Consider the following 24,940-nt stretch of genomic DNA (forward strand, 5'->3'; position numbering starts at 1 on the left):
TCAACATGCACTTGCCAATCCGAGAAAAACAATAAGGAAGAAACTGGGGATGAGGAGGAGGAAGAGGAAGAGAATGCAGTAAAGGTAGAAGAGGAAGGGCTCAGATGCTGTCAAACGTCTCGCCGTAGCTTGCATAGCTGTCGCTCTCGAGGCGCACTGCGCTTCTTGCCGGGCGTTCCGGCTCCCACGTTCGTGCGCGGGAACGTCTGCAACTTGTGCAGCTCCTGAGACAGTTTGCCCAGCACACAGGTGCTGAGGTTGGGAGCACCGCTTGGTTAGGGGCCTGTCCATGCTGAGGAGGGGGGGAGGGGGGAGGGGGGGAAGGGGGGACGACACACAAGAACACATGCAGAGAGAAACAGGCTCATAGGCATGGCAAAAAGAACATGCGGGCAACACTTCCTGCATCATGTCTTTCTTTATCCCTTCCAAATCGTGCATTTCCTTCTCATGCCATAAAAAAAAAGTACAAATAAAAGACTCATGCCCCCCCTCCCTCCCCCCCCCCCCCCCCCCCCCCCCCCACATCATTCAAAGAACCCGTCTTCCGTCCCCTCATGCGCCAAACCCTCCACCCCCACCCCGAGTCAATCCCCTCTCGTCACATCTTTCACACCCACAGAACAAACAGAAACCAGTCGCTTCCCACTGTCATGCAACTCCACTTAATTGACATCATGCACACTTATCCGTTCCGTTAGGCACACGCTGTTCACATGCCCGGCGGGGCAGGCTGCAAATAGTCAAAGTCAAATCAAACTCATCCATGCGGGGAGCAGGGTCACGACAGAGAATCGGGATTCTATGTGGGGGTTTTTTTTTTCTTCTAGGAAATCGTTTCTGTCTTCTGGTCAGCTAGGAAGTACAAACCTCTACGCCTGATTGAACCCAAGCGGGGGCCGCTAAAGAGACGCCTCTTCAGTGGCGTTAAAAGTGAAACCAGAACATGTGACACACAAAGTCCAGAGCTGTCCATTTCGCCTCTTAAACTCTCCACCCTGTCAAGTCTTTCAGGACTTTTTTTTTGTCTTTCAGGGTTAAATTACAGAGGAGTCGCGTGTTCGTCGCCCGCGTACCTGTTCCCCTCCGTTGCCTGCTGCTCCAGCTCCTCCGCCGTCATCTGCACGAACTCCTTGACGATGGCGTTGAGTAACCTTCGCGCCTCGTAGTCCGTGAGCGTGACTCGGTCTGACATGGACTCTAAAATCGGTCTGTGTTGCGAGGAAAAAAAAAAAAAAAAAAAGGGGGGTTAAAGACATTGAGATTAAGCATTAAATCCTTTGCTGGAATTATCACCTGCAGTTAAAAGGAGCGATGGGAGGGGGAGGTGGGGGGAGTGGGGTGTTAGGGCGGGGCAGGGTGGGTGGTGGAGTGGCTGGATGGATAGAAAGGGTCAGGGTGGAGGTGGGGGGGGGGGGGGGGGGGGGGGGGGGGGGGGTAGGCTGGGACGTCACCGACTCTGAGAGGGATGACGTCTGAGTTGGAGGGCCCCCCGGCCAACGCGGGGAAACAATCTGCGGAAAGTGCCCCCGTCTCAGAGCGGGGGGGCTCGATGTGAGACCGGCTTTAGATTTATTACAAAAAATCGATATGGCTCCATGGGAACAATGTGGGGCGTGGCTTGAGTGGGGTTTCATGTATATACGGTCATCTCAAACCTGAAGTGGATCACACACCTGCTTCACTGTCTTGTTTCACTTTTTTTTTAGGGTTCTTTTTTAATTCCATTATTCCCTTTTTATTAAACTTAGAGCGATTGCAATTTCATCAAAACGTCATATATGGATTAGGGAATTAGATTTATGTGATCTACATTTTTTTTCATTTTCTATAGAAGTATGAGGTTAAAGACATTTATTTTTAACATATTTTGAAACCTAATAACTCTCAACTGGAGGCTATCTATAATCCTGCTCATGCAAAGTGTCACAAAGTACCATCGTAAATTATTAAAAGGAGCCAGAATAAGCATATTTAAAGTTAGTGTGCATGCGCAATATTACACACTATCTGTACGTTCTGCTGTACACTTGATCTTTGCATCAACCTGTCCCCGCTTCTTCATAGTTTCCATCACTTCTGAAAATGTTGTGTCTTAAAATATATTAAAGAGAAACTCTGAAAACATATTCCACATTTATTTCTCTTTAAAGATTCCGACCCTCCTCTCCGTCCCACGTTCTGCTGCTCCTTACATATTTTCAAGTTGCTGTTGAAATGCATGTCAGCTGGGAGTTTTGAGAAGCGTGTTAAAAAAAGACGTTGTCTTACCTGGCAGGGGCGGCTTGTGAGCAGTACATCTGGCAAATGACCAGGGCGTAGGCAACGAGGAAAGCGGAGATCTTCAACATCACCATGGTCCCCCTACACACCGCAAGAAAGACCACCTCCATCAGCTCCTCGTGAAACAAGACCGCCGCCACTCACACTCACACTCACGCCGCTAGAAACAAGTTTCTCAGGTCACCTCAAAATCTACGTCTAGAAAACACACCTGCTGATCCTCTCCTGCTGTCGGGAAGAAGTTGCAACAAGAAAGAAAAGAGAGAGAGAGAGAGAGAAGAGAGAGAGAGAGAGAGAGAGAGAGAGAGAGCTTCCTGTCACTTCCCAGAGAGGTGAGCTCAGCTCTGCCCTCATCTCTTGCCGTTATTTTTAGCCGCGGTCTCCTGCTGCGCATCCTCTCGCTTTTACTTCCACACAACACCCCTTCAACATCTGAGCCACTTAACAACACCCCCCCCCCCCCACCCCACCCCCCTGAGCCTACTCTTCTTCTGCAAAACGCACTGTTCCTCCAAAACAATCCAGCCCAGAGCACAGGACAGGTAGTTCTCTCATGTTGTACGCTGCCGGGTCCTGGAGTGTGACATGCCTGCGGGTGGCAGGGTGTGTGTGTGTGTGTGTGTGTGTGTGTGTGTGTGTGTTGTGGTGGCGGGGGGGGTCCTGGTCTAGCAGGGCATGTAGCTCTTGCTAGTGCTGGAAGAGGAGGGGTAAAATATGAAGAGAGGGAGGTGGGGGGGGGACTCCAAGCTTGCCAACTCCCTAAGGGATCAGTGCATTAGTGTAATGAGCTGCCAGCACTCTCTCTCTCTCTCTCTCTCTCTCTCTCACACACACACACACACACACACACACACACACTCTCTCTCTCTCACACACACACACTGTAACCTCGTTCCTCCCGTCCACCTCTTCTTTCCCGTCCCTCACTCACTTGCTGTTCTGTCACTTTAGCCCCGTTCTTTCTTGTCTTCCCCTCCCGGGTTTTTTTTTTCCGGTCTCTGGCCTTCAAGTAGCGACCGGACCCCTTTGAGAAAAAAAAAGATGGATGGCGGTGCTGCCGGTGACCCCCCCCCCACCCCCACCCCCCCTCTGTGGCCACACTCCAATACCATTAACCAACACTATCACGTCAGCACAGTCTTAACGCAGTGGTCCATCTCTACCCCCCCCCCACCACCACCACCACCTCTCATCCGCACACAAACAGCTTATCAGGTACATTCGTAGTCCCAACACACATCGCCCAACATTAAAAGTCAACACTTACCTTCAGTGATAATCACCCGGCAAAAAAATAAATAAATATATATCACTATGTATCTCTATGCAAAAACACAATAAGTTGACTTTTCTACTCAACTTGCAGAACAACTCTTGATCTCTGCTTGCATGCAGCGCCAACGCAGCAGCCTATATATCCCACCACTTGGATTTGTGCATTGACTGTGTAGGTGTTTAATTATCCGTCGGCAGCCAATCGCGTCGCTCTGATGCCATGGCGAGCCAATGGGACGCCTCCCCTCGCTCCTGGCTCACTAATAAGGGATATGGCTTTGCGCTGACGTCATTCCTCCTCAGTCAGTAAGTGCTCCATTCACAAAATCCTTCAGTCGTTTGGACCATTTGCTATCCCCAATTTGCATTGATGTCATTAATTAAATAGGAGGCAAAGGCAAGCCGGTGTCCATGGAGAAAGCATCACCAGCGATAAATATTTTTAAGAACCTTCCAAAAAAAAAATGTTACATTGCATGCTATATCTCAAATGCCAAATCGATAACCTCCCCCCCCCCCTCCCCCTCCCCCCCCACTAGCACCGCCGCCACCCTAAGCACTTGCAGGCGGGGCCATCTGCTGGGGAGGGACGTACACTACACAGTGACGCACTCCCGGCCTCTTCATTCATAACGCTGTTTGGATGGCACCAACTCCAGCTCCACACCCACCGTGTGCTTCAGCTCACCAACAGACACACAATCGGCTTATGTAATTCGCCGCAAATAATAAACTCATCCACGTGTGTCAACTCGGCTCAGAGTGTCGGCTAAACTGCTTTCAAACTACGACCGTCTTCTGCTGTAGCCTAAATTGTGTGTTGTGTGATTAACCTGAAAACTGTTGTCTCTCAGCAGCTTCTGTATGTATGGCGAGACCTCCCTCCCCTCCTGCAGTGAACCATCAAACCACATTGAGTTAATAAAGTGATACCACAGTCAGGCCAGTAATGATCGCTGCCGCCCGGGCCTCCTCCTCCCACACACTGAGTAAACGAGTTGTCCTCGGCAAAGACCGATCGATGACAGCCTCCGACAAGAGCCGTATCTCAAAAGCAATTACACATCTGTTTGTCGTGCAGCATCGTCTCAATTCCCTCCCTTTTCATTAGTGTGCAGGACAGCATGTGTGTGTGTGTGTGTGTGTGTGTGTGTGTGTGTGTACAGTGTGTGTGTGTGTTTATCTGTCTCTGCACAGTGGACTAAAATGAATGGGCGTGCAGTAGGTGTGTGCGTACGTGTGCGTTCTGAATTATATGTCGGAGCGAAAAGAAGGGGAGGGGTTGCCTCTCCTCGTCTGCGTCACAGAGGAACCCCATTAGACAGGATGAGCCTTTTAGTGCTATTGAGCCACGAGGCTCACCCATGACAGACACTAAATCACTGCTGAAACAGACAGCTGCTGGGTCTCGAAGCCACACACAGCTACTTTGAAGCGCACCGTACCGGGAGACCACTTACTTGTTTAAAAAAATGAAAACTTTATTTCAAATACTCATATGTCTTTTGACCTTTCATCCAAACTTTGAGCCCTGCTCCAATGAGTCACGGCAGACTGCGAAGTCTTGAATGTCAATACTCTAATGTCGGTGTGTTCTGTTCAAACATAGCGCCGGTCTGTCTGTCCAGGGAGAGGGATCCCTGCTCTGTTGATCTTTCATTGAAATGTTTTTCCTTATCCAAATTGAGGGTTGCTTGATTTATTACTTGGCGCACATCCGCAAGGGTAGCGAGTGTCCACGCAGCCAGAGTGACGTCCTACCACCAGAAACATCCCCCTTGGCATGGATCCTGAGCGCCAAATTATAAAGGCTGCGATGGCGAAGGCATGACCCGCCTTGCTCGGCCCCTGATTGTCTGGTACTAGTCGCCTTCGTTGGGAGGATTGGTTAGGTTAAGGCACGAGGATTGAGATTGGTTTGGGTAAGGGTAAGAGTATCAGGTTAAGCCTGTCTGTGGCTTCCAGCATTTCTTACTACACGGACGCAGATGGGTGGAAACCATGCTAACACAGTGCTTTAGACGTGAGTTTTCCATTCACTGCCCCCTACAGTTTGTAGGGGGATTGTTTGCCGCAAGGTGAAACCAGGCTGCAACCTCCAGTTCTAAAAAGTGACGCCAAGTGCCCGACACTTGCATTCTTTCTTATGGCCATCAGGGGGCGACTTCTCTGGTTGCAAAACTGATTCTAATCGTATAGAAGAGATGGCGATGGCCAAACAAAAACCTAGCCGTAGTCCACAAGCCAATAGTGATGTCATGGTGACTACATGCACTTCTTATATGTCCTGGGAATGGGATCCCTCCTCGGTGTTGAGGTTTCAGCACTAGTTTTAACTCGGTGTATCTAATAAACTACTGACTACTGAGTGTATTTACATGCTGCAAATTGCATGAAACTGCACGCAACAACTCTTAAACCACTATTCTCTCATCCTCTCTATGACTAAACTACTTTTGTATTTACCAACCCACCTTTACCTACTAGCCTAACTACCTCTATATCCATCTATTTACATATTGTATAGGCAGACTAACCAGTCTTACTTTCTACAGGCATATAACTGCCAAGTGTACATTTTGTTCATTTTTATCTTCAACTGAAGGTCTGTATGATCATCTGCTGTATGTGCTGAGTGTTTGAACAACCCTTTCAAACTCTATTGATTAATCTGTGTGTGGTGTGGTTGTGTCATAGTTAAGAAAATAATACTTTTCTCAGTTTACACCAGACACTGTGTATCACGTGTGAGCGCATCTCTGTGTGCGTCTGTGGGTCTATACATTGTATTCCTGCATGTGGGCGAGTGTCTCTCCGTACTGTTCATATATGCTCACGTATACATGCGTTCATATTTTCAGCATTGGTGTTGCTTGTGGGTCATTTGCACCCCAGGGAGCTGCACAGGCTGTCCTCAACCCTCCAAAGTTTTCCCTCAGTTCCTAGAAAAAACTTTTGAGCCGTTGAGTCGATACGGTAACCTTTGAAGCCGGGCCCCCCCCCCCCCCCCCCCCCCCGGCTGAGATCAACCTGCCCACCTTAGTGTAAGTTATTACTGGGGACACGGTATTATTGGGTGTGAACAACCGTCATGCTATATGTCATCTTAATGGCTTAGCTCTATTGGGCCAATCAAGCAGCTCATTTTGTAGCAGGGTTTGTCAGGAATGTTAAGAATCAACTGTTCAATCCAATCATATGTCCAATCTGATCCTAATACATGTATCTAATACATTATTTAGTTTTTCACATAGTGGTGGACAATGAAGGTTCCTCAAGATGGTTTATTCTCACTTCACCTTTGTGCACCCTGTGGCAGAAACTCTCCCTTTCAAATCAGTGATGAAGTCCGTCCAGGCTGCGTATCTCCCTTTTCAGGATATAGATCTGCTGGTTAGCACGATCAAAATAATTGAGCAGATGGTGGATGTTTGGGGAACGTGTTGTACAGCCCTGAGGACTGTCAACAAATCTTATCCCGTTTCTTGGGTTGTTCTTGGCTGTCTTTCGAAGACTTTGGTTGCATGTTGAAGACTTTGGTTGCATGTTGAAGACTTTGGTTGTCTTTCAAAGACTTTGGTTGCATGTTGAAGACTTTGGTTGTCTGTTGAAGACTTTGGTTACATGTTGAAGACTTTGGTTGTCTTTCAAAGACTTTGGTTGCATGTTGAAGACTTTGGTTGTCTTTCAAAGACTTTGGTTGCATGTTGAAGACTTTGGTTATCTGTTGAAGACTTTGGTTGTCTTTCAAAGACTTTCGTTGCATGTTGAAGACTTTGGTTGTCTGTTGAAGACTTTGGTTGCATGTTGAAGAGTTTGGTTGTCTGTTGAAGACTTTGGTTGCATGTTGAAGACTTTGGTTGTCTGTTGAAGACTTTGGTTGCATGTTGAAGACTTTGGTTGTCTGTTGAAGACTTTGGTTGCATGTTGAAGACTTTAGTTGTCTGTTGAAGACTTTGGTTGCATGTTGAAGACTTTGGTTGCATGTTGAAGACTTTGGTTGTCTTTCAAAGACTTTGGTTGTCAAAGAGTTTGACTGTCCGTCAAAGTCTTTGGTTGTCTTTTAAAGACTTTGGTTGTCTATCGAAGACTTTGGTTAATCTTTGAGAGGGCCAACATATGCAATAAAAACAGCATTAACACATTAGAGTAAGAATAATCACATTTATCATCATGTAATATTAAAAAAGCACAACCTCCTGCAGATAAATAAATCCTGACCCAATGCTTTATAAGTGACAAAATAAAACACAATATTATCATATACCAATGCAATTGTGTGTGGAGGAAGTGATCAGCCGATGAATATGAATATCAGCAAAGTGATCAGTGTCTCCATTTTAACACTTTTATTTGGTTCAGTAGTTTAACAAAACACACACACACACACACACACACACACACACACTCTGAGTTAATGACGGATCAGTGACCAATCACAGCACTCTAATGTGTCTCTGTGTGTCTGTATTGTGCATGTTAAGCTTTCATCAACACCGTGGGTAGAAGAGAGTTTGGCTGCAGGAGGCAACGCTGCAGCCCAGTATATCCTTGTGTTTGTTTGATAAAACCTTGAGCCTTTAAAAATAATAACTTTGGCTAAAGAACAGGCTGCACAAGTCTATGTTGGCTCCTGATGTTACACATGATACCAGTCTCTTTACATAATGAGGCAAACAGCTTATTATTTAAACTCTGGTACTGAATTTTTGTATCGACCGATTCCCAAATGACTGGGACAGTCAGTGCATCTCTTCAACACGGTTGTGGGTTGTAAGTACATGTCCAGCGGTCCCTCATTCTTTGTTACTTGCTGTCATTTCCCCTTTCCCAATTAATTTTTAGCTGATTGGCACACCTCCCCTGAGTTGATTGGAGGGTTATGCAGATCACCTGTTGTGCAAGGGTGTGAGGACCGGCTGTTGATTAAGAAATGAGAGCAGCTTGGTGCGTTTCCCCTCCTGGATAATCAGCTTGTGACAACACCTTTTCTTTAGGGCTCAATTTAACGTAGACCTCATTTCAGCAGATATGTTCAACCAGGAGCTCTGGTCTTCTGAGACTTCTTTGCCATCTTATCTTTTCTGCTTGAGGGTGATTTTGAGCATTTTGAAACATATCTGGAGTAAATGTTAAAGACACCTTTGCACTAGGTTACTTGCATCAGGGCAGACTTATTTGTGCAAGAGGCTGTGCTTGACTTGGCCTTAATTTAGTCATTTTGTTCATTAGTTTATTTTCATTGAAACTCTCTTTATACAAATTTCTTCATTATCGAATGCCACTCCTTTTTTTAATGGAGTATTAAGGCTCAATACTCCTTTTATGAAACGAAGCGGCAATACAGGATTGTGTTTGCAGAAGATGCACGACTGTTTGTCAGCAGTACGCCTACACTAAACAAATAAGTGTGACACTGATACTGGATCTCCAGTGGATATGTGTTGTTTCACTTTCAATAGCTTGTAAAGCAAATGATTAAAAGCAGGCTAATGAGTGTGTTTCCTTAAGCAAAGGAAAGAAATGGTTTACAACCACCGGTTTCAATACTTGGAAGTGACGCCCACAGATAAATGGAAGGCGTTAACGCGAGATGAAGGACATTCGGGGAAATGCTAGAAATCACTAAGTACCCGATGGACACGGACGATTGACTTTAATACTGTTAAAGATGCTTTTTGCTGTCACGCTGCGATTGCTCCACGTGACACTTAATATATATAAAAAAAAAAATGCAATTATATTACATCACTGTGTGAACGCGAGGAAGATTAAAGGTTTTATCTGTCATTATCCGACCGAATGACCAAGTGCAACGAGCGCTGCGCCGTGAAGTTGATCTATTCTAAATTGCCCCCAGTCAATTACGCACATTTTATTTTCTCCTTGTTAGCGCAAAACAGAGGAAACTAACATGTGTTTGATTCTACACTGCGGATGGAAAAATCCTGGATAATAGCTGCTTGCTGCCTTTTACAAAATGCGACTGCCGACAATACCTTTTTTACCTAAACACCAACTCTGAAGTCACATATTAGCTTGTCACCCGAGTTAATTGATTCCAATTCTACAAAAATTGGAATGTTAAACCATACTAATAATTAGATAATTTGATTACTGAATAAACATACCTTGTTACTGAATTGCTAATTCATTGTTAGATTTAATTAGCTGTTTGTTTTGAAGTCTGTTGCTTGTTTCTTTTATGTGACACTTTTTATTGAAATTCTTTTATTTCTGCCGTCTTGGCCAAGAGATGTTGTGTCTCGATTGGTAAAATAATAAAGATGCCCATCCCCGTTTCCAAAAGTCAAATACGACGTGTAAAATGTCCAACTGTCAATAGCCTGAAGATGTTAAATTTACCAATTAGATAGAATAAACATCAAAACTACATTTTCCTTCCCTTCTTTTTCTGCCGATGGACTGATCTATTAACCATTCCACCTCGAGCTCTATCACATGTCTACAATCAGACAACTGACATATTAAGTGAAGGACAAGAACAAGCGAACAGCGAGGTCCCATCTCACAAACTGTAAATATAAGCAGTATTATACTGTCATAGAGTTTATGAACAAAAAGCATGAATCGCGTTGGGACGGCGGTGAAAGCCCCATTGGGAAGGCCGTGAGTGTTGATAGGGTCAGAGCAGGGAGATCTGATCCACCAATGGTACCGCTCGCCGTTGGGCACCTCCCAGTCAGTTAGGTGCCCGGCCCATCCAGATAAATCACTTCCTGAAGAGAAAGGAAGGCGAAACAGCACTTAAGTCATTATCCAACTGCTGCCTCCCGTAATGGCTCTCAATCTCCAAATCTAATCAGTGGCTCGCCACCACACGGGAGGCTCGCCACCTGATTAAATGCAAGTTCAAGTGGTGGAGCTGGTGTCACTTTGTGGTTTTACATCAGGGAGAAGGGGGTGGGTGTTTAACCACCTGGGATGGAGCAGCAGGTTGGAGTGGAGGATATGTGGCTTTCCAGCAGGTGGTACACGTTGTACCATTTGTTTTAAAGCGACGGGACAAGTGGCTGAGTAGAAGGTCGCGCTAACATTTGGGGACAGGTCATCAGTTGAGGAAGCATGTAAAATGTCAAGGAGCAGGCATTTTCCGTCGCTCATGCCCAGGCATTAGGGAGATTACATTCAATCGTTGAAACATCCCCAAAGCATCAATCAGGAGGCTTCGACTTTGCGGTGTGGGATGCCTGTCGGCCCCCGGGATCTGACATCACTGTCTGAATGACTGGGCTTGCTCGCATCTACTCCACATTCATTCAAGAAGTGGGGGCCAACAAGAAAAAAAGAGACTTCTCAGCAATCCATAGCCAGACACTTACCGATGCTGTGGACTGACGGAGCAACACTAAAGAGGGTTTGTGTTTCCGAAAAGTGCCCGCCGGGAGTCCTATTTATCATGATTACACCAGAATGAATGAAGTGACCTGATGGCTGACTAGCAGAAATATGCTGGAAGTGGATTTGAGTCGTGCAGCAATTATGCTGGCCAGCTCGGCTATATAAAGCCTTATTAGAATCATGAGTCATTTATTTAATCCACTCACATTTCCTAATAAAAGGTGAGACCTCTTGCAGTCCTAGACGCTGATGCATAAACAACTTCAGTCTGTTTGTGGGCCATTACAGACAAACACTGAAGCCAATACATTAGCAATCAAGCCAAACAGTGAATATCCATTCATAGCTTAGCTAATAACTCGGCACAACAGGTCAGTCAAACTTGGATTTGAACTGGATTTCTCCACATGCTGAGGTGGTGTGCGGTGGGTTCAAGTAAAATAGATATTAGAGTTTGGAGAGTGTTTTTGTCTTGAACAAAATCCAAGAGCAAACATGTTAGGAGTAAACTGAGAGTTTGTCTGCTCCAACAAACTGTTAGCATGTCCGGCTAAAGGGCAAAGAGTACAATATTTATCTAACTGCACTGTGTGGGGATACAAGTATGTATTGCATCCATAAAATGTTGGAGAATGATCATCGCATTAAGTCTAAGGTTACGCCATAGACTGTACATACGAAGTGACGTAGTCAATGAAGCATTGAGTTTGCCGTCGCCATCTTGGATTACGGCCGTCGCCATGTTGCAACCAATGAACAGACCTGTCAATCATAGTAAGTCGGCCTGAAAGCATCCCCTGCTTTATGGTCTGTTTGACTCTAAATGGAGCATAATGTACTAAATGAACATCATGCTGTATTGAAGAAGACTGGAAACTAGAGATTGAGACCATAAACTCATGTTTACAATGTTTACTGATGTAATAAATGAAGTTAAAAGTAGGGTAATTTTCTCATCGACTTCCATACTGTTGGACTTATTTTTGCAACCGGAGGAGTCGCCCCCTGCTGGTCTGTAGAAAGAAGGCAAGTTTTAAGATACTTAAGCATTAAGGTTACTGCCTGGGTTATGCCATGAAACCTCTCATTTTCATCAACAAACAGTTAAGATATTAATTTGACCAAATCCTCACAATTGAGAAGCCGTTTTCCTTGAAAAAATCCTTTATAAAAATAGATTCCAATTTACGTATGTAGCTGTAAAGTGCATATTTAAAATGACTCAGTTGAAAACAGTTATAGAGGGGTTTTTTCACCAAACTCATGAAGCTAACGTTAGTTTGATACGCTTGTTTGGTTAGCACCAATATAAATGGTAAACTAATATTTCAGGACAGTATTCCCTCGTGCACAAACCGGATCGCAGACTCAACAACAAACATAGTTCGACTGCCCTTTTTGAGATGCATATACTGCTTGAGGTTTTGTGTTTTGCAACCAGTCATTTTTGCTTGAATAACTCTGGTGTACCTTGAGAAACCGTGGAGTGACTCAGGCTGGTGCCCTGTCAAAAAGCTGAGCGGGGGCAAGCAGTTCCTCCCAAGTATCTTAAGGAAACTTGGCTCTCGTCTTTGGAGTCATTTCAGATTCAATCACACTTGATCAACTTGGACCACGTCCCGTGGTATTTATAGAAACTTAAACGTTATGCGGTTATAAAGCCTGGCGGAGACCCAAGAATCTGCCATCATTTCTGCCTCTGCAGCAAAGCTGAGAGTTGGACATTTCTGGCTCTCAGTATGCCTTAAAGATGCTCAAGTTGCAATGAAACAGAGACGGAAAAAAATCTTCATTAATAGGCAAAACATGTATTTGAAGATGTGTTATTGTTTTACCCAAATCTAGATCTACTCTCTTTGGACGGTGGCTTTCAGCAAAGGTTTAAATAATCATCTCTTTTTGTGATTCTTCTTTTCCATTCGTGCAATCATTTTTTTTCACAATGGAGATTTCCATTGTCTGGCCAGTACGGTGACGAGGGAAGGGAGCGGCACTGTGGGTGGAGTTAAACCGAACAATGCAATCGTAGCATTGGGTTTGCTCAGTTGTACAGTAACCATCGACAATGATGTAAAGATTTACCCCCCAGGAGGACTGTAGCTGGCAGCGCTTGGTGGCACCTGTTGCAAGTTGGGTTCACATCTTTAAAGATTCTAGAGCTGCTTCACCTTTTTTTTTTGAGATGGGTGTACAACGTGTATCGCTGCATTGGTCCATGTTTAGCACAAATGGATGGTTTGTGTGTTTTATCAAGGCCGTCCTCCAAAAGCTCCTCAGAAATCTCCTCCACCATGGTGACTCATCGGATAGGTTAGGAACTCTACCACTGCTCCTGAAGAGGTGTTGTTTAGCCAGGGCACATTTTTTCAGATTACTATTGGAGAGCTAAGGTGTTATCAGATACTGTAGGTCTTTAATTGTTTTGATGCCTTGGTTGGACCAAAAGGCACGCATCTACCAAAGATGGAGGACGAGCATGATTTGCAGTTATTGGGTTTAGACCAAAAACAGCGTCTGAGCTTGAGCTGATTCCAGGACGTTTTGACAATTACATTTTTTTAATGTGGTCAGAGTTGCTCTCAATGGGAGAATAAAATAATGCTGGAAGTTACACTGGCCCACAGGAGGTAGCCTCCATTTTAAGCCATGGGCAGGGAGTGGCGTGAGCATGGCAGCAGAACGGACCAGCTGGCATGGCGGGAAGACGCTGCTGTGATATATGCCACGACGGCATGAGTGAGTCTGCGAGTTGTGGCAATATTGCTTACATGGATGATAGATAAGATTTGCTGTCTCAAATTTGGTAGAGCGATTTTACCCAGCGCCTTTGGCCTCCAATGAACAACGTTCAAAGTCCTCTTGTGTAAGGGTCAAAAGGTTAAATTAGCCATATAAAGGTCTTTGCACACCAAGTACGTATGTTTTCATATTTGTTTTGTTTTTATTTATCAGCTAATAAAAATCGTTGCACGCAGAAATCTTGCTCCGATGTGTTTTATTATTCTTTTCTTTGCAAAAATTTGCAATACCAAACAAAAGTGAATTAATTGCGTGGGTGCAATGGATCGCATTAGTCCCAGATGGGTCTGATGAATGAATGACATTAGGTTTAGCTGCCTAGAGCACAATCACTACTGTCTAATCGTCCTTTTATGTCTTTATTGTAAAGTGCTTTGCGCTAGAAGACAAAATGTATGTTTGTATGGTGGCTCTGAGTGGTCACATAACCCTCTTTCGGCTTTTGACAAATGGGTAAGAAAACGTTGATCAAGAACGCAAGTTTCGGAGTCGGTTTGTAAACGTATTTTTTTTAAATGTTTGACAGTTTTGGATGTATCATACTGTCTTGTAGTTGCCTGAACCCCTGAAGTCTTTTGTCAAAGATCATTTTCATCTTCATTTATTGCCGTTTTCTATTTTTTCGTATTAGTTCTTGTACCCTTTGCTCCCAAAGTCAAGATTGCCATGAGTCTCACCAAAGAGTACTCATCGTCCTTTGAAGAGCTTGTTCTTCTTTCGAGATGGAAAATATCTCACATTGCGGCCCATCAAATTCCCGACCCATGAACCTTTTTTGTTTCCCTGGTAACGTCACCGTCGTTGACGTATTTGGAGTCTTCGCCAGTTAACGGTTCAGCCGGCATTGGCGATGAAATTAATATGGTGCGTTCAGCCATTTTATTAATTTTTTTTCTTCACCACCAGAAGCGGGACCGTTTCTCCAATTAGTCGAATGCAGTTAAAAGCACCCTTCAGTCGTAAAAGCCGTTATTGTGACGGGATGATCCTGAAGCACAAGAGGCCATTAAGGGGGTTTAATGAGCAGATTAGCCGGAGCAGCCAGGTGTCTCCAGAACAACACTTGATCACACGCCCACCTAGACCTCAATGATGCCACCCAAAGTGTCTCCCACCCATTAGGTGACAAATCACAGAAGACTAGTCATGTCGTAGCTCTTAACTTCACCAATGGACGAGATTTATTGAGGAAAAAAAAAAAGAGTACATGTTCCTCACTTCTTGCATTTAAAGAAAGCTTTAAAAAACGTTGTATTCTTTACAAAAAAAAAAAACGGATTCTCTGAGATAATATTCCCTCACAAAATCCAAATACGTCTAGACTTTAGTATGTCATTGGAGTCAAATAGCATGAATATCAAATTGAGCTAACCTTTTGCTATGAACCCGAATTCCTGTTTGCTGGACTTCTTCATCCGAGTATCGATCGGAAGGCCTCCCTGTCCTCGTTTGCTGCCGTGCTTTTCTTCAACACTGACATCAGGGTAAAGCCCAAAGTCGAAGAGGCTGATGACATGATCACATAGCAGCATGTAAACAAGTAGGGCACACCTTTTACTCAACCATAAACTTTCATATAAACCTGACATACAAGCGCTCAAAAGTCACGTCACATGAGATTTAAACCATGGGTTAGTCAGATTAGTTCAGGGCTTCATCTTTAGCAATTGTGCATCTCTTGTGTTTTGGATCTTGTGTAACTTTTCTGTGTTATGCTTTTTTTCGGATTGTTAGTGTTTTTGACATATAGGAAAATACATTTCAATGTATTGGTAAGATGTAATAATATACCAGATGAATATGTTTATTATATTTATTAAAGGCCGACTGATCCATTGGCTTGGCTACATTTGTAGATGAGTCTTTTTTTATCCTAATCCAACGTTCGTATAGTTGTGTTTACAACAATAGCCTCCTTGGCATTTCAGTTCTATTGTGCTTTAGTGAAACATATTACAGATTCAATTTGCGGTTAATTGAAACTAATTGCTATACAGATCATTTGTGTCCACTGTGGTTCTGGGTTAAAAAAAAGACCTACCCTTTTAAATTGAACCTATGGTCATATGTGTACACAAAATGTTTTGACTTTGAGGTTCAATGTCTCGCTCAAGGACACTTTGACATGCAAACAGTAGGAGCCGGTGATCAAACCGCTAAAATGATGTGTCAATAAACGTCTTCCACAGCTGAATTACTTTAAGCCTCACACATTGACACGCTAATGTCAAGGAACCTCAACTAACATTTAACTGACCCCGAACCGAGCGACCGAGGGACAGAACTATACATCGGCGACGTCAACGTTCGAGCTCACCGAGCTGAACTTCACGATGCGTCGTCACGCAGCAGACTGGCTTTTTGTGTCGGACGTTCATCTGCTGTGAAATACCTCACCGCCTAGAAAACAATGTGATCAGGAGCGACAATGAAATGGAATGGTTGTGAGTCACCACGAGCCGTAAACCTCTCCCGACTTCTTCCAGCTGTCAACCGATTTTGACAATCAATGAGGTTTGAGTTGTCACTTGTTCTCTTTTGTCGTCCAATAATAACCTGCGGGTATTAAGCAGCGCTGCACTGTCTGACGGAAGACAATGCTCTCATCTCTAAAAGAGACCACTCACATTAGTTTTTTTATTCCAGAACCGCAGTTGCTAGATGAGCAAATGCAATTAATGCGTAATGTTTGCCGGAGAGCCAAAGCAATGATTGGATGTCTCCGTTCCGTGGGCTTGGCATCATCCGGACGTTTCCGCATTTGACACTGACGAGGGACGACAAATGAACAAATGGTTCCGGTGCTGTTAGGTTTCAAATGAATTGAGGCTTGCGTTGTCGTCAAAAATCCAACATCTTTTCTTTTATGTTCACGTCCAGCTGTCCAGAGCGATGAGCAGGAGACGTTCTCCGTCTACTTACATTGTGATCACATGAAGTTTATTTTGTCATGTCTCTACAGCTTGGATTCATTTAAACACTTAAATCAGGAACTGAAACCCCAAATGTGCATCAAGCAGATTGAGAAAAGACTGATGTATTCTAGCAACAGATTCATTTTCATTACACCAGAAAACTGAAGTATCAGAGGGATGAAAACTGTACGGACGACTTCGCAATTCTCAGATCTTTTCCATAAGGCTTGTTATTTACAGAGTTTATTCTCTGTGTGGTGAACATTGAGGATCAGACTAAAGCTTGTCAGGCTCAGCTTCTCATCCAAGTTCATTGTTCATATTACTTTATTTGGACCCATAGGGAGTGTTGGTTTGCAATAGACGAAGCAACAGTTTTCACATTTTACAAAAAAAACACAAAAGTTTTCCAGTATTCATAGCTAACAATGATAACTGCAACTATTAGAGGAGCATATATTAGAGGATTAGAAGATTGGCCTTCTTTATGCTGTGAGATTAAGATGCGGTGTGTAAATAGCCGAATATCTGCTATTCTCCTGTTCTCCAGATGAATAAATAAGCGTTGCTTCTATCGCCTCAGTGCAATGTTGCTACGACGTGTTGTTCATCTGAGCGACGTCTGCAGGAACGGTTTGAAAAATGAGTGTGGAGTTAGAAAGAAGTGAAGCAGACATCCGTAGCTTTCCCCTCATATCTGTTAGAGCGACGTGAGGCTACATTAGCCTCTGCTAGCTACATTAGCCTCCGCTAGCTTCATTAGCCTCCGCTAGCTGCATTAGCCTCCGCTAGCTGCATTAGCCTCCGCTAGCATAACGCACACAAATCTCCGAAACAAACTGTCGCCAGTCGAGTTGCATTGTGGGTAATAACGGTATCTGGCAGGAGGGGGGACAATGATTCTTATTTTGAATCTCCTCTTATGTTTGTGTTGTGTTTATGTTTTGTTTGAACGGAGTCTCCAGGAGGTGAATCCTCTTTAGCACTCACTGAGAGAGCCCAGTTCTACAGATACCACACTGAGAGAGCCCAGTTCTACAGATACCACACTGAGTTACACAAGAGGGTTTCCCCCCCCCTGCAGCTCATGCTGCAACACAGACCCCGGATGTTCTCTTCAGGTTTCACCAGAGCAAACTTTATCACTGAAAATGTGTATTAATGAACACTTTTTGTGCTGGAATGTGTTCTTTCGCCTGGAATTCACTGACAAAAATCAACAAAATGAAAAGTCTGACCACGTTCTGTCGCATTTATCTGACCAAGATGTGGTTTTTAGAAACAGGTTTATCAATGGTTATCATTTTAAACTTTTAACTCCTCCAGCACCAGTGCAGCCTCCTAAAACTCCCCGTAAAAGTTCAACTCAGTTGAGCTGTTTGTCACATGCAATCCGAACATTCGAATGATGGATTCCCGTACTCCTGACACTGATGTGGGTGCATTTCCTGGCATTAAAACAATGAAAATGATGGATAGGAAAACTGTAATCGCTGTTAACATAATGACTGAAATCGGCTCCTTCCAGAACTGCATTTCCTTCCAGTAATCAATCACTTCTCACGGCAACCTCGTAACTGTTAGCCAGACTTTGAGTGACTCAAAAGCCAGTATGTATGCATGTGACGCTCGCTGGCATCAGGTGGTTTAAAGAGAACCGGCTTCTGTTGTGTGCCTTATACATTTTTTTTTAAAAAAGCCTGTGTCTGAATAGTGTTGGCTGTCTATTCTTAGGTTCATAGACTGAGCAAAGAGACTATCTATCAACCTGCTGATATTATTAAGTGCCCCACAAAGTCCTGCACTTTTCTTTTTTTTTTTTTTGGTGCCAGGAAAAAGCCTCTTCAGCCATTTGCTACTGAAACGCTGCATAAGCGCTTTCGTCAAACTGACGGCAGCGAACGCGGCCTCTCTGTGCGCGAGACCTCGCCTCGCCTCTCACGCGGCACGTATACAGGCCGGCCTTTACTGTCGGACGCATTAATGCCGATGACGACACGCGGTGTGGGGTGCTGGTGACCCCCTGACCCCGCCTCGTTACAGGAGCGCCGCCGGCTTAATGCAACCTTGGCAGAGCCGCCACCTTTTTTTTTCTCCCCCCCCCCGCCTATTATCCCCGTCGTGTTCCGGGGGTTAAAACACATCGCTGACCTACTTTAAGCGACGCGGGGAGGAGAGTTTAGCCGCTCGCAGGATGCAGAATTTGATGTGTCGTTTAGTAAAGATGCACTGCTGGTGTGTCGTCGTCACTCAAGGAGAAGCGTTAGCCTGTAGCTCAGGTGAAAGACGCGACAAAGTAAGAGAAAAGAAGAACCACATGTAAAAATAAATAGTCTTATTCAAAGAAACATAAAGGGATTACATCTCTAGTTGTTGTCTAGCAGGAGTTCACTCTTTCCTTAACACCAGCTGAAAACCATGAATGGGTGGAGGAATGAGAGCGCTCACACTCTCTTCTACTCCTTAAAACACCTCCGCCTCCCTCCCTCATCTCCCTCGTCTCCCCCTCCTCCTCCTCCTCCTCCTCCTCCTCCTCCTCCCCCCTCCGCCGCCACGTGCCAGCACCGAGTCCACAGTGTGGCTTGGACCCATCCCACAGTGACTCAGGCTGCTCTCCATTTGAAAAATTAAACGGAGGGCCGTTTGGCAGAGTTAAATGAGGCCCCCAGGAAAGAAGAAAAAAGAAAAAAAAACAAAAACGCTGAGCTCAGCACAGCTCCTACAATCTCAATCACAAAGGAGGAGGTTGGCGCGCTGATGTAATGGCCGCCGCCGTGCTGCCGCTGCCTTGGCAGAGGAGGAGAGCTCGTCAGCACAGCCCTACTAATTCATCTTCCCCTCCTCCTCCTCCTCCTCCTCCTCTTCCTCCTGGATCAAGGGTACATCAGATATCATTAAAAAAGCTTAAAACCAAACAGGATGTGAGAGAGGAGGATGAGGCGACGGTGGGCATGTCTCTGAGAAATTCTCCCTGGAGAAATTAAAAAAAAAAGATGTTCCAATTTGGGGAGCAGGATAGCCTAGAACGAGCCGAGCACGGAGTTAATGCATGTGGAACGCACCGTTTATTACAGGCTCACCTGTCGGCATCTGTCCACCTGTGGAGCTCTTCTACGGTCCTAGAATATCCAACAACCATTAAAGGAAATGTTTCCATCAATAACTTTAACAACTCGCCCATTCTACAAAAGTATTGGAAGAAGCATTCAGACCCTGAAGTAACAATGTAGAAACATTCTGTAACCAGTCAAATTCAAGAAGTACAGAAGTTTTAGCAGAAAAATGTACTCTAAGTATAATATATGTTAAAGAAATGATAGAGATGCATATGTAAAAAAATAGCAGAAATACCTGAAAATTGTACTGAAATACCGTACTTAAGTGAATTTCTTAAGTGGTGTGTTATTACATTATTCCAGTAAGATATTTAACTGTTTTATTTCATTTTTTACTGATAATAAGACTCTTGCTGTTATATAAAAAGATACAACCATTCAAAGTCTTGATTCTTTCGTGTGTTTTTTAAGTCATTTTAAGGACGTCTATGAATCGCTTTCTTAAAGGACAAATGCTGATTGAAAAGTGTCATCACAAAACAACATGAGGAAACATTGAGACGACTCACTTTTCAAATTTAACAGTGAAGTTATGTCGGTGAAGCCTGTAAAAAGAAGATCCATGCAAACGGTTTAATACCTGAAAATGTTGAAGAGGAACTCTGTCATTTTAACTTTTAGTTTCTGAAGTCCGTCTCCCAAAAAGAAGAAACTTCAGTTCATCCGTGATTCAAGAAACAACGTTTTTGGGTTGAAGTCCACAGTTGGTTGTCTGCAGAGGACAGACACATCTTGCGCTCCAGTTTTAAAGGTTGTCTCCAGTTTCCAGCGTTTAGAAATGCTCAGTGGATGAGAAGTATTGACCGAAGTGCTCCGTGGCACAGAAATAACATATGTGAATTATTAAAACGGGTGACATTTACCTTTTTTTTAAAGAAGCAGACGGCACGTAAACCGCTTTTTGAGTTTCCACAAATGTATCTCGACTACACCATAGCTTGTATTTAGCTTGTTGACATGAAAGGAGGACGTTACATCTCGTACAACTACAGAAAGTTCAACTGTTTAAATTTTAAAGAAAAAGGAAATAGTGAATTGTCAATATTTTAATCTCAATTCTCCAGAAGTGTTTTCTGCAGACATGGAAAGACATTCACATGCAAGTATTAAAAAAAAAAAACAGCCACCGTTGTCGTCTACGTCCATGTCTCTTTGTGTCTCTGCAACAGAAACGTGTGTTTTCATGTCAACGTCCACAAACCAAACGACTCACCAGAGTCACTTCTTCTAATTTATTGCTGCCGCCTGGTGGCGATGCACGAGCATTGCGCCTGTTCGGTCGGTGCAGAAAATAATGAAACACGAGAAAGAATAGATTCAGAGAGGAAATTATTTGTTTACCATTTAATAATAAATAAACTAAATAATGTAACACAGGGTGAATGTAAATAAAATCACTGAGTGTGATTAAGTAAATTTGGAAATGTTTTTGCGTTTGTATGAATGTAAATGTTTAGTTTTGTCTTCTTTATTGATTCTATAAAATACATATATACATACATCTTTTTTTAAAATCGTAAGACGATATGACTAAATATCGTCGTAAGATTTTTTTTCGTGTGTGTGTTTTTGGTTTTTTTTTACAGACTTTACTCAATCGATCACTGATTTACAATCGGGGCTCGACTATTTTCCCTGACGTCGCATCCAGGAAAATAAATCAAGTTCGGATCACAGTTACGGGCGGAGGAGACACTTAAAGCAGAGATGGTAAGTGTAAATGATATTTCAATGAAGTTAAGCAATTCCACACTATATATATACAACATTGATACGGTAAATAAATCGCACAGCGTGTTCGTGTTGTATAATTGATCGGAAAACCTAGAAAACGGGGCTAATGTACTCACACCAAGCTACCGTTAGCTAGCTAACTTTTAACTGCACTGTGAGTAAGCAAAACACCGTCAACCTGCTAACGTTAGCCGCGCTCATGCCGGCTAAATGACGTGTGACCCAAATAATCGGTTCGTGGCTCATATTTGTCGGCTCGCATCACATCAAACAACGTCTGTTAACAACCCGATGCGTTTACATTTAGCGCCCCAATACCACAACACGCGTTGCTGATTTAGTTAGCAGGCTAACGCTAAGTAGCTAGCAGGTGCTAGCCAGCTCAGGCTGCGCTTAGCTAGCGTTAAGTCTTTTACTTTCGTTTTACTTCCGGTGACTTGGGGGTTTTTTTGGCTTCAGACTAATAACTCATTTAGTGAATCACATCACATTAAACTCCAGTTACTGTTCACTGTAGTAATATAACAAAATATAATAATAGTAATACAACTAAATTTCGCACAGTTTGCATGTCATCCAGCTAACGTCAGCTAGCTTTCCGCAGGACTCAGATTAAATGGTAACGTTACCTGTCAACCTGTTAGCAACGTACATTTAGTTTAATTTACTTGAGAGAAGGACGGTCCAAATTTATAAAATAAAAAACACATGGTTAAATGTATTCTACCTTAAGCTAAAAGCCTGTTTTCATCAGTACGTTAGCTCCTGGCCAGTGTGTTTTTTTTAAGAAGAGGCTTCCTAAAACGAGCAGTAACGTCCCAGGTTAATGCTGACATATGTCGCTAACCTCATGCATTAATCATCATTAACGTCACGCCTCTGTTTTGGTAAGTGGCTGCACACAAAGTTGGGCTCATCAATTATTCAGTCTGTGGTAGAAACGTAACACCCGAGTCTAGAAAAGTCCAGAATGAAGACGGACACAGGAGCCTTGTGTAGGAGTCAAGCAGTGAGGGGAAACCGCTGATGATGCAGGACAACTATGTGAGCTCAGCTCTGGTGTGTGTCTGTCATTGTGTTGTTTCTTTAAGTGTCACTTTCTAATGATGGCTTGTTTTGTGTTTTTTGTGTGTGTCTTTAGTTCCGTAATCAGTACGACAACGACGTGACGGTATGGAGCCCGCAGGTGAGTCGCTGTTCGCTTCAACCGCCTCTTAAGAAAAGTTAAAAGCGAGTCACTGCACTGTGTAGAGAAACATGATTGTTGTTTGTGTGTCGGTCCAGGGTCGCATTCATCAGATCGAGTACGCCATGGAGGCGGTGAAGCAAGGCTCCGCGACTGTGGGACTCAAATCCACGTCCCATGCAGTCCTGGTGGCTCTGAAGGTACGGTGTAGGACATCTGCTGTTTAGTGGAACGTTTTAGATGTATTCTAATAACACAAAGACGCTGCGGAGCGTGTAGCAGATCGTTAGCGACAGTCAAAGATCCGAACGTTTTTAGTTCCCGCCTCCTGATGTTCTCGCGTCTCTGCAGAGAGCCCAGTCTGAACTGGCTGCCCACCAGAAGAAGATCCTCCACGTGGACAACCACATCGGCATCTCCATCGCTGGACTCACTGCTGACGCCAGACTGCTTTGGTACGTCCCCGGCTGCCCCGATGACCTGAATATAGAGTTTGTTGTTTTTTTAAAATGTCTGAATCGTATCTACGTCCTCCTGTCTTCCACAGTAACTTCATGCGTCAGGAGTGCTTGGACTCCAGATTTGTCTTCGACAGGCCCCTCCCCACGTCACGACTCGTCTCTCTCATTGGCAGCAGTATCCTCACTAACGTCAGCTTGAATCTCCTGTAATTTAAAATATATGTATATATATTTATATATATATCATAACCTCAGTGGTTATAATGGCATCAGTTGTCCTTAACCGATCCTTCAGAAACCCAAATCCCAACACAGAGGTATGGAAGGAGGCCCTATGGCGTTGGACTCCTCATCGCTGGCTTTGATGTAAGTTTGCATCGTTTGATTTATCGATGGTGTTTGTTTCCTCTTGTGACGGAGTAAAGGTGGTGTAAGTTTACATGTTTGAAGCTCCTGTTTGTTCCACCAGGACATGGGACCTCACATCTTCCAGACCTGCCCGTCAGCCAACTACTTTGACTGCAAAGCCATGTCCATCGGAGCGCGCTCTCAGTCTGCTCGCACCTACCTGGAGAGATCCATGGACAAGTTCTCCGACTGTAAGACGAGAAGCTCATTTCACTGCGTCCTCCTCCTCCTCCTCCTCCTCGCTGTATCCACTGTGAAGGACTTTTGAATTGACTATGTTGTTTTGTTCTCAGCTAACCTGAATGACCTGGTCCAGCACGGCCTCCGCGCTCTCAGAGAAACCCTCCCCGCCGAGCAGGACCTCACCACCAAGGTACGCCAACCCCCTCCGGTCCGGTCTGGTCCGGTCCGGTGTGTCGCTCTGCTGCTCCAGAGATTAGACGAGACCGTACGCTGTCATTGACAACTTCATTTCAAACCTAAATAGCATCGACGCTCAACCCTAGTCGGCGTTGACGATCGTCTTTTAAATGTGATGGCATTCAGGTACGCTTGTCGTTCTTTCAGAATGTTTCCATCGGCATTGTGGGTAAGGACATGGAGTTCGTCATTTACGACGACGACGACGTCGCCCCGTTCCTGGAGGGACTGGAAGAGAGGCCACAGAGAAAGGTACTGCAGGTCCGGTCTGGACTCCTTCTTTTCTATCTTCTCCACACGATTAGTCCAGAGCCAGAGGTCCATATCTGAGCGCTGGTGTTTGTGCTGCATCTGGGTCAGGTTAGACGCTCTTCACTCATCGCTTGGTGACTTCAAACATCCTCATGTTGTGAGGGTCCAGGCAGATATTTTTGCGGGGAAAAAAAACAAGATTTCAATGTTAGAGATGCGTCCATTTAACGCCTCAGATTCCCTGTTTTTTAATCTTTTTATTTCATATTCATTTCCTGATGTTTGTGCGTTTTTTAAACCTCACTTTTTTTTTTTGTTTGTGCGTCAGGTCGCCCCGCCTGCAGATGAACCCGCCGTCGCTGGAGAGGTACCCGATGAGCCAATGGAGCACTGAGGCGGACACCACTTCCTGTCATCTGGGGAAGGAGGGGGGAGGAGGAGGGGGGGGGCACCAACCTGACACTTAACTGCAACTCACCAGAGTACATGTTAGAGGGGGGAGAAGTTGTCGTTGTTGTGATGTGCCACTCGTCAATCCACAATATCCTTGCTAACATCAACCCGATGTGATGTTGCTTTTGTATGAGCAAAATGTACCATTATACAATAAACTCTTTTTTTGAATTGTGCTGCAGCGCCTCATTTAAAGAGTCGATACACGTTCAGTGTCTGGATGAGCAACATTGCAAGCAACGAACAGTCGGAGTCACCGAGTTTCACAACGTTGAT

The 24,940-nt window shown here is 44.3% G+C and overlaps 2 protein-coding genes across 2 annotated transcripts; one reads left to right on the top strand and one right to left on the bottom strand.

Moving 5' to 3' along the window:
• Window positions 1–3,656, bottom strand: LOC137881868 (calcitonin-1-like). The gene is given in 6 exon segments (XM_068724047.1): window positions 1–148; window positions 150–260; window positions 262–292; window positions 1,077–1,211; window positions 2,272–2,364; window positions 3,551–3,656. Coding segments are annotated over 5 exon segments (411 nt in total). The 5' UTR covers window positions 2,358–2,364; window positions 3,551–3,656; the 3' UTR covers window positions 1–100.
• Window positions 3,657–21,394: 17,738 nt separating this feature from the next.
• psma1 (proteasome 20S subunit alpha 1) lies at window positions 21,395–24,840 on the top strand. Its single transcript, XM_068723728.1, has 10 exons — window positions 21,395–21,460; window positions 22,626–22,670; window positions 22,769–22,870; window positions 23,022–23,125; window positions 23,218–23,306; window positions 23,427–23,497; window positions 23,601–23,730; window positions 23,833–23,912; window positions 24,107–24,211; window positions 24,540–24,840. Exons 1-10 carry the CDS (start codon window positions 21,458–21,460, stop codon window positions 24,603–24,605), a joined length of 795 nt encoding a protein of 264 aa, XP_068579829.1. The 5' UTR covers window positions 21,395–21,457; the 3' UTR covers window positions 24,606–24,840.
• The last annotated feature ends 100 nt before the right edge of the window (window positions 24,841–24,940 follow it).

This window comes from Cebidichthys violaceus, unplaced genomic scaffold (assembly GCF_023349555.1).
Source record: "Cebidichthys violaceus isolate CVI_PGR_0920_01 unplaced genomic scaffold, fCebVio1.0.p SCAF_3, whole genome shotgun sequence".
Classification (NCBI taxonomy): Eukaryota; Metazoa; Chordata; class Actinopteri; order Perciformes; family Stichaeidae; genus Cebidichthys; species Cebidichthys violaceus.

What these genes read in the sequence shown, in the direction of transcription:
- psma1 (XM_068723728.1), top strand. An exon ending in CAGTCCTGGTGGCTCTGAAG is followed by an intron (nt 22,871 to 23,021) that starts GTACGGTGTAGG and finishes GCGTCTCTGCAG; the next exon opens with AGAGCCCAGTCTGAACTGGC. An exon ending in AAGAGAGGCCACAGAGAAAG is followed by an intron (nt 24,212 to 24,539) that starts GTACTGCAGGTC and finishes TTTGTGCGTCAG; the next exon opens with GTCGCCCCGCCTGCAGATGA.